Raw genomic sequence first — 8,798 nt, 5'->3', positions numbered from 1 at the left:
AGGACAGAGTTCAAGGCTGGCCTCTCCATTCTGCTTCCAGGCTGGTCTCCTTGGGGATGTTTGTAAGGGTAGTTATTTTGGAATTGCTACTCTGCTGTTCTGGCTTGTTCAGAACAATCCTCCTGTAAGGAAACCAGCCTGGAATAAAAGGAATTTTGCTCTGTAATAATGGCTGTAAGCAGAGCAATGGGTCTGGGACAAAATCACAGTAATTTGAGTTTTCTATTGCTAGTTATTCTAGTATTTTCCCTGTAGAGACCAGGCTCTATTAGCCATAACAGTCTGAGACACCTGTGTTGTTTGCACCCAGGCTCTTTGCAGTACCATGGGCTTCCCAGGCTTGGGCAGAATCCTGCCTGCCTGTGGGGCTCTGGCTCGTGGGGCACCTCAGGACAGTTTCCAACAGCTGTCGGAAGGCAAATGCACCCAGAGGGCTCTCAGCTGCTGGGCTAGTCTGTGGGATTTGGGTTGAATAGGCAGAGATGATGATCAGCTCTGAGCAGAGGCCAGACAGTAGCCTGGCACAGCTGTGCAGGTACAAAAGGACTCTGTTTCCAGGGCTGTTACCTTGGCATCCACCACTAGCACAACATCCACAGGTAAAGCTAATGCATGGGGAGAAAAAAGATGTGAGAGAATTGTCTTCTGATTCAAATGCCAGCTCCTGTGTGGGTCCAGAGGCTGTTCTCTGCTGCTGCAGCACTGTGTGCTCTTGGCTGGCTGCTGGCTTCCTCGGGAGCACAGCAACAGCCTTGTGTGAGAGGAAGTCAAAGTTCTGCCCTCTAAGCCATGCCCTGATCCGTTAAGAAAAAATGGCTTCAGTTTTCCTTTGGTGCACTGGATCAGGGGTTCTTAGTCTGTCTTCAGATTTATTAATTAGACTTACTCCTGATGTCTCTGGAATTGCAGTCCTGCAAACTATAGCTGTCAGTGGTTTTCATTTTAATAGTACAAAAGGATGGGGTCTTGCTGGTTTTACTTCTCTTCTTCCTTCTTATAATCATGCACCAAAGTCTCTCAGTCTTAGGTCTCAGGAGGCCAGCTCAGTCTGGATGATATCTAAGGGCAAGTTTTCAAATGAGCAGCTGGGCAAGATGAAGCTACAGTTGCTTCCCCTACGTACATGGTCAACCTGGCTGGATGCCCAGACTGCCACGTACCTGGGCAGCATGAAAATCTTATCATGAATTTCCACTTTCCTGTGATCTGAGTAAATAAAAAAGAAGAGCCTGATGTTGTGTTAGCCACTGTACCAGGCTGAGGAAGGCTGAGGCCCTGGGTTTCCAGCTCAGTGACTGGTGTTAATTCCAAGTGAATGAGTGGAGCTGTGGAATTTCTGTGCCAGCTCCCTCTTTCTTCATGCACTCAACTGAAGGGGCTCACTTGTGTGAGAGGGCTCTGCTGGAGTCACCACATCCATCTCCCACTGCTGCTGCCAGTGCAGGCATCCACTGGTCTCAGTCTGGAAGGGAGTCTTGGCTGCAGCTGAGTACAGCAAATACTCCTGGGCTTTGTGACATACTCGATGCCTCTCACTCTCCATCTACATCCATCCAGCATTCTCAGTTCCCAAGCGAGCCCAAGAAAATGAGGATTTGGTATATCCCTTCCTCCCAAAGGCTCAAATGCAGTCTTGATGCAGCTGTCAGTCTTCAGCAGCAGCACTGGTGCTGTTAAAAAGCTCTTCACATCAGTAGAAGTGGCACTGATACAGCAGAAAGTAATGAAATGGGTGGAGGGGAAAACTGTGTGGCTTCTGAGAAGGGTACAAGATGCCATGAGCCAGACACTGATAGATCCTGCAGGGAAGTGGCATGGCTGGTAGTGGGCACAGGGAGCTGGTGGATCAGGCCACAGGTGGGCTGAGCAGGAAGATGAGGAGCTCAGTGGCTCTGACCTCGCAGCTCCACATGCCAGCCAGACCTGGCAGCCCCAGGAGGTGCCCAGGCTGAGTGTGCTGATAGCAAGGCCATACTGGGCAGGGTTTGCTGCTCTTCCCCAGGGTGATTGCTGGAGCCAAACAGGCCAAGAATGACTTGTCAACCAGAAGAATTGCCGAGCGAGGGAAAAGGTTGTTCTTGGGCCACAGAGTATGTCTGACCCAGCAAAGAGCATTGCATTTGGGAGAGTTACAAGGCTCCTGTCACACAAGCAGGTCAGCACTGCTCTGTGGTGGGGATTTTGCCTGTGGCAAGTATTTTCCTGTGTTCTGAACCCCCTTCTTGGGGGCAGGGGTTGTGCCTCACCAGCTGGCCCTGTTCTCTCTCCTCTGCTGCTTCTTTCAGCAATGCAGCTGAGGGTCTCCTCCTGGGCAGCTGCAGAGCTAGACTCAGACATCTCTAATGGGTCCATTATGCCATATGTGTTCACTGCTTTTGGAAGAAAATAGAAGTGATTAACACCTGAGCTGGTGCACAAGGCTCGTTAAGGAATATTAACGAGCACACGCTGATTTGGAGAGCAGTTCTCCCCACGCTGTCGAACACACGTGTTGGTTGGCTTCTTGGGAGGCTGGATGGCCTGGGGGGTGGCCATTGTTACCAGTCATCCTAGTCAGGCTGCCACTTCAAATCTGGGCCAGGCTATATTGAAGAGAGGCGTTTGCTTTAGTTCCTGTGAGCGATGAGCTGTTGGTATCAGTCATCGCCTAGGAGACAATACCCACATCCCAGGAAGCCTTGAGCTTGTTTCTTCAGCATGGTTGTCTCCCATCAGCCCCAGCAGCTCTGAGCACTTCACTGTACATTGCTGGTTGTAGCTGCAGATCAGTGATTGCTGCTGAAGCAAAGGCTGTGTTGCGTTGTGGATAGATATTGGGGTTGCCCAACATTCCAGAAATGGGATTTTGCTAAAACTCGGGAGAATTCCTTTTGTTCTGCACAGAATTTTGTGCTTTGCTTTCTTTATCACAGATGATGTGCTAACAATAACAGGTTTGTTGTGCCTATACCTTGGAGTCAGACTTTGGTCCTCTTGAGTATGGGAAGCAGCATCACCAAGCCGTAAAACAGCTCCCTGCATTGTCCCCTTAGCCAGCATGCCTGAGAGCGCTCACTGTGACATCTGTTTTGGAGCTGGAGTCTTGAATGTCCCTGGTGAAGCAAGCTAAGCTATCTGAAATGTTCCCTGAGGATCTTTGCTGGTGGTATGTCAACAGGAATATGCTGAGAGGAATTCAAGTGAAAGGGACAACACTCCAACGTTCTCCCTGCAGATGCCTGCAGAGCCAGTTGGGAAAGGCTGCTTGGGCTTGCTGGGGGAACAGAAATGGTTGGGTCCGTCACCAGCTGCTCAGCTGGGATCTTACTGGTTACCCATGTGTTGGAGCTTCTGGAGAGCAGCACTGCTCCTGCTAGAGATCTTCATCCTGCTAGAAGGGGACTGCCAGGGCTGTCTGTGGACGACACCACCATGGTTCATATGGGCAGTGGGAAAGCGATGAGCGTGGGCTAATTGTTGTAACTTCCCTGTCCAGTGTGAGCTGTGTCCCTTCCCAGCCAGGCTCTCTGTCAAAGATCTGGTGCAGAGCCCTTGCCTCAGCTCTGCATTCCCCTGAGCCCACAGCTGGCACTGTCCCTCCCTGCAGCAGGCACGGGAGCCTGGCTTGGCAGGGAGCTGGGCTGTGCTGCCAGAGCAGCTGGGTAACGCTGCTCTCAGGCTATCACACTGCTGTCATCAGCTCTGAAATTCCTGTAAACTACAGACTGTCAATCCAGCTGTTTCTGGCAAATTAGGTGTGAAGTGGTCAGCTGGCTCCCCAGTCTGGGAAAGGTAAATTTTTCAGAATCCCCCCAGGAAAAAAGGACACTTGTCCAGCAACCTCTTCCGCAGGAAAGAAAACCCTGCTTGTCCCCGTCCACTGCTTCTTCAGCTCTACCATCACTTCTGCTGCAGCTTTGAGTGGAAGTGGTGGAAACTTGGTGCATTTGAGCATGATGTAGGGATGGTTTGGGGTGAATGGTAGTAACCCTTTTTGTTAACCCTTTCTGGTTTTCCTCCAGTGCTCACCCGGCGTCAGAGAGAGGCAAGAAATAAAGCTGCCGGTGGTAAAAGCAGTCCACCATCCTCAGACATTGACAAGTAAGTAGGTATGCCTGCTCCTCCAAGATTATTTCTGTGCTTCTGTACTAGCTTGGCTATGGATGTCTTTATTCCTGTACATATGCTGGCCGTTGGCCTTATGACAGTGTTTCCCTAAGAAATTGCTTTTCCTCAGTGCCTCTTGTTGCAGTGCTGGCTATATTTAAACTGAAGCAAGAGGAATTTGCTGTTCTCAGATTGTTTATTTTTGCACTGATTTCCTTTCAGCCCAATCCATGCCGGGTCAGGGGCGCATGGCTGCTGGTGGGGAGCTGTAGCTAAAATGGTGCTAACTCAGCCAGTTTCTGATGGGAGGTTTGAGCTTGGTAACCCCGGGAAAAGAAGAGGCCAGGACATGGAGGCTGTCAACATGGCACCTGTAGTGATATTCTTAATTAAATTAGACTTTCAGAATAGCAGTGGCTTTGTTTAATCTCTCTCCATGCAGCCCCTCCTCCTGCCACCCACACAAAGCATCATAAGAGAGGATCTGACAGTAAAATCCCTGCTATGGAAGCAATTTTGCTGTTACAAACAGTGGATGGCAACATCACTAATGGAATTAGGCTAATTATAGAGAGGACAGCTTCTGTTTAGACACATTATCTGGGTAATCAGCACTGACTGGAAAGAAAATACGGGAAAAAGTGCTGCAGAGTTTTGCTCGATGGGGGCTCTCCATATGCATTTTAGAGCCTGGGGTGTTTCACTCAGAGAGTACCACTATCAAACTGAACACAATGCTGCTGGGGCTGGTCCCTGGGGGCTTTGTCTCTTCTTGGAGATAGTCCGTTCCTGAATGCAGCTTCCCTCCTGAAGAGCCAGTGTCCTCTTCTGCAGGGTTCAGTCCCTGCTGAGAGCTGGTGTGGAAGTGAGTGTAGCTGTGTAAATCTATGCCTGACCTTCATCTCCTTTCACCCAGAATAATCTTCTTCCCAAGAACACTCAGTTGTCCTGCGTGAGCCTGAGCATCTTCCACCCAAACGAGGGGGTTTGAGAAACAAGCTGAGCCAACCCCCCAGCAGGAGCATGTGCTCTGCAATTCCTCTCCCTGCATGGCATGATGTAAAATGGAGACAGTGCAGAGAAAGGCTTGATTTACTAGTCAGACAAGTTCATCCAGCCCTGGTAAAATGTCTCTCTGATTTAACACACTTGGTTTGCTTTTCAGGCAGAATTTAACTCCCCTTTGCAAAGCCCTTGCACTTCATTTCTGTAGATTTTGACAGGGTGCTTTATGTCTGGGGAAAAATCAGTGGTGTTTGAGATAGTTAGATGAGCAGATTTGATTACTGTCCCGCTGCTGCAGCAGCAGGATACAGAGGAGCAGGCAGGGAGAACTGATAATCACTCAGTCTTTGAGATTGGTGCTGGTCTGACCCCACTGGGTGAGACTGGATTTGGTGACACGATTTGGTGACACGATTTCTCCACGGCATGGCTTGGGGGAGGAGAGTCACTGCTGGTGTCTGGGAGCCCGGTGCAGGGTGAATCCTAATGCAGTGCTCTGTCCTTTGCTGCCTGGCAGGTGTGAGAAGTGCTACCTCTGTAAGTCACTGGTGCCACTGCTGCAGTATCAGAGGCACGTGGACAGCTGCCTTCAGGCTGCTAGGCAAGCTCAGGGAACCAGGAGGCTGCGAAGAGCCAAGGTGAGGGGCGACCCTGCACACCATCCCCTTTGCTTTATGCTGGCTGTGGGGCTGGGCTGGCAGCAGGAGCTGATTCCCTGGCTGGCAGGGATGAGCTGACCTGGTGTAGGATTGCCTGTCCCTGTGGGCTGCTGTGGACAGAGAACTCATTGCCCTCCTTCCCACGACGGTCTGTGGGAGCACGGAGCGGTCCCAGGGGTGAGCTAATCCAGCAGAGCTGCCAGCAGCCTCTCCAGTGGGCAGGCAGCCAGGGCTGTCCTGCTGCCAGCCAGCACAGCCTCAGTCCTGCAGCCTTCCTCTGCTGAATGTCGATGCAGGGGAGGCCAGCGTCAGCATGACAAACCTCTCTGGATATCCACAGGCCCATTCCCACGGGGAAGGCTTTAGAGCCAGAGCAGGGGAAATTGCTCAGTGCTGGGAGCGAGCAGCAGCGTCCCAGGGGAGTTGTGGGGGAGTGAGTGTGCTGGAGGTGTGCTGGGTGTGGGGAACGTGCCTTGCTAGAGGAGGTGGGAGGCAGGAGCGTGGGTGGCAGCTGCCTCACAGTCACTCGCCAGGTGTTAGCCCCCACCGTGCTTTTTCCTGCTCGTGGCAGTCCCAGGGGAGCACGGAGGGTCCTTCCAGGCCTTCCTGCTGGCTCCTGCGGGCAAAAGCCTCGTGCTGCAGCTTTGCCTGCGCTCAGAAATGTGATTCACGGCATGAAGATGCAACATGATGTCTTAGTTTTGTATAATCCCTTAAATCCATCACAGACCTCAGCCCTTTGGGGATTCAGATGCAAATGATGAGATTTCTGGTTGATGATTTTGGCTGGGATACAGCCAAGCACTGTGTGGTTCAGAGTACTGCAGGGCATGGCTGCTCCTGCATGTGACCAGCTCTGGGGGGGCTCTTTGGGTCCCTGTGCCCCACAGCTGGCTGGTGTGTGGGTCCTGCAAGCAGGCACAGGGTATGGGGGAAAGATGCTGAAGCCAGGGGGCTCTTTGGGAAGGCTCAGCAAGGCTCTGTTACCTCTGGCCCTGTCTTTTACTGGAGTGGCAGCTCACTGGGGAAGCCTGGGCATTGGCTGGGCCATTGCAAAGCTTCCTAATGGCACAATTGGGCTTGCAGTTTCCTGAAATGGCCCATTTTGGGGGGATTTGCAGCTCCAACACCACAGCCGGGATGCCAGTGCCTTCCAGAGCAGTTCTGGGGGCAGGGAGCAGCCAGGAGAGGGGACTTTGCTGGGCCAGTGAGGCTCAAAGCAACCAGGCCAAGTGGTCTTCCCCTGGCATGTGTGACCAGCATGGCTGCATCTTCCCAGGGGCAGAGAGAGGGTACAAGGTGTGTTCCTGGTCTGGCTGTGCCCTGAAGGAAGGCCCTTCTCTCCAGCACCAAGCACCAATACCCTTGGACAGAGTGGGACAAGTCTGCCCTAGGACATGCAGTGCTGGGGGATGTGTTCCAGTGGTGTCAGAGCCCCTGATGCCCCCTTTTATCACAGCCCTGTGCTTGCTGGCTGGGCTTGGGGATGGCATCCTGAACCCTGGCCTCCCTCTTTACCAGATTCTGCTTGATTACTGCAGTCCCTCTTGTGCCCAGCCTGACCCTGAGGGCTGGGGGAACCAGTGCCCACGAGGCCATCCTGGCTAAGGGGTTCCCTCGTGGCAGTGCTCTGATGGTTGTTCTCTCCTTGGCAGGACACTGGAAGGCAGGAGAGAGGACTCCTCAGGATGCTGGAGCTCTCGGAGAGCAAATCTGAAGGTGGAAAACTTCCTATTCCAGCCTGGCTGGGTCAGGGCTGCTTTTCCCAGCTCTCCCCTTTTGGTCCTGGCTTGGCCTGGGCTGTTCTGGGAGAGTAAATTCCCCAGGTGGCTGCACACATTCCTAGCAGTACCCACTGGATGTGTGCCCACTGGACCCACACCAGAGCCCTTGCAGGAATAGAGGTGTCCTCTAAACCATTGCCCCAAGACATGTCCAGCTTCCCGGGGGATGTGGGAGGCTTCTGCTGTCCCTGTCTGTGCACCAGCACTTCCCTGCATGGATCCAAGGACAGGGGGAGAAGATGGGGGAGAGGTGCTCTTGGCAGCACCCATTGCTCACAGGAGGGCTGATGTGTGCTTTTGTTGCAGGTGCTGACACGGGGACCCCCCTCACTGGATTAGGAGATCAGCAGTCCTCTCCCACGCTCTCAGCCGCTGATGGGGAGCCATCAGCAGACAGCCCCATCTCCCTTCAGCACCTTCCTTTCCATGGCTCCCGTGCCAAACCCGGCATCTCCTTGGAAGCCATGGATGGCGTGGTGGACTCGGAGCCATGCACGGCTCTCCATGCGGGCAGCCAGCAACGGCCCAGAGGCTGCCGCCGGAGAAGACACAAGTTCTGAGGGTGGCAATGCTGCAGGGACCCCCAGCTGCTCCCTGTGCCCCAGCGAGGGTCTTGGCACTGTACCCCTGCTTCACCTGCAGCCTTTGTCTCCTGCGGCCCTTTTATATGTTTTATAAAACCTGTGCTGGGAGCGCTGGGTGGAGAAGTGACTGTGTGTTTTATAGGTGCCTGTGCAGCTTTGCTCTCTCTGACAGAAATGGAAATATATTTATGTATGTTTTTATGAAACTGCAGCACCACGGCAGAGCTGTGCTGGCTTTCTCTGGGGAATGGGAGGGCACTGGAGGGAGGAGAGTAGAAGCAGCAGCAGACGGTGTGTCCCCAGTCACACTGCCAGGAGCCTCTCCTGGAGCTGGGGTTGGTGGGAGGGCTCGGGGCAGAGGCTGCAGTGTCCTGTGCTCTGTGCGGCAGCACAGCACTGACATTCCCAGCCGGGAGGGGCAGAGAGCACCTTGGTGCCAGCTGACAGCCGCAGTCAGCGGATGCAAGGACCGGAGGTGTCCCCGTGTCCTTGGTGCTTTCCCTGTCCCCGAGTGGCTCGGTCGCTCCCCGGGGCGGCGGGGCTTTGCCTGCGTCGTACCGGGCCTTAGAGGGATCTGCTCCCCGAGAGCATCCTCACGGGGAACGGGGGAGGGCGACCCATGGCTAATTAATGACACGAGCGGGTGCGGAGCTCATTAAACCCGGGCTTTAAACGGCGCT

The 8,798-nt window shown here is 53.5% G+C and overlaps 1 protein-coding gene across 4 annotated transcripts in view; it reads left to right on the top strand.

The window, feature by feature from the left end:
* Positions 1 to 8,337, top strand: part of UIMC1 (ubiquitin interaction motif containing 1) — a 34,960-nt gene extending 26,623 nt beyond the window's left edge. For 3 of the 4 annotated variants that reach the window (XM_031055329.1, XM_014312250.2, XM_031055327.1), the window contains 4 exons: positions 4,002 to 4,080; positions 5,609 to 5,729; positions 7,406 to 7,469; positions 7,841 to 8,337. In XM_031055329.1, the coding sequence (XP_030911189.1) occupies positions 4,002 to 4,080; positions 5,609 to 5,729; positions 7,406 to 7,469; positions 7,841 to 7,873 (297 nt within the window). In that variant the 3' untranslated portion in view covers positions 7,874 to 8,337. The remainder of the gene's footprint in view (positions 1 to 4,001; positions 4,081 to 5,608; positions 5,730 to 7,405; positions 7,470 to 7,840) is intronic. The other variant, XM_031055328.1, reaches the window with a different exon arrangement.
* The last annotated feature ends 461 nt before the right edge of the window (positions 8,338 to 8,798 follow it).

The sequence above is a fragment of the Geospiza fortis genome, unplaced genomic scaffold, assembly GCF_000277835.1.
Source record: "Geospiza fortis unplaced genomic scaffold, GeoFor_1.0 scaffold55, whole genome shotgun sequence".
Taxonomy (NCBI): domain Eukaryota; kingdom Metazoa; phylum Chordata; class Aves; order Passeriformes; family Thraupidae; genus Geospiza; species Geospiza fortis.
This window is presented reverse-complemented; position numbering and strand designations above follow the sequence as displayed.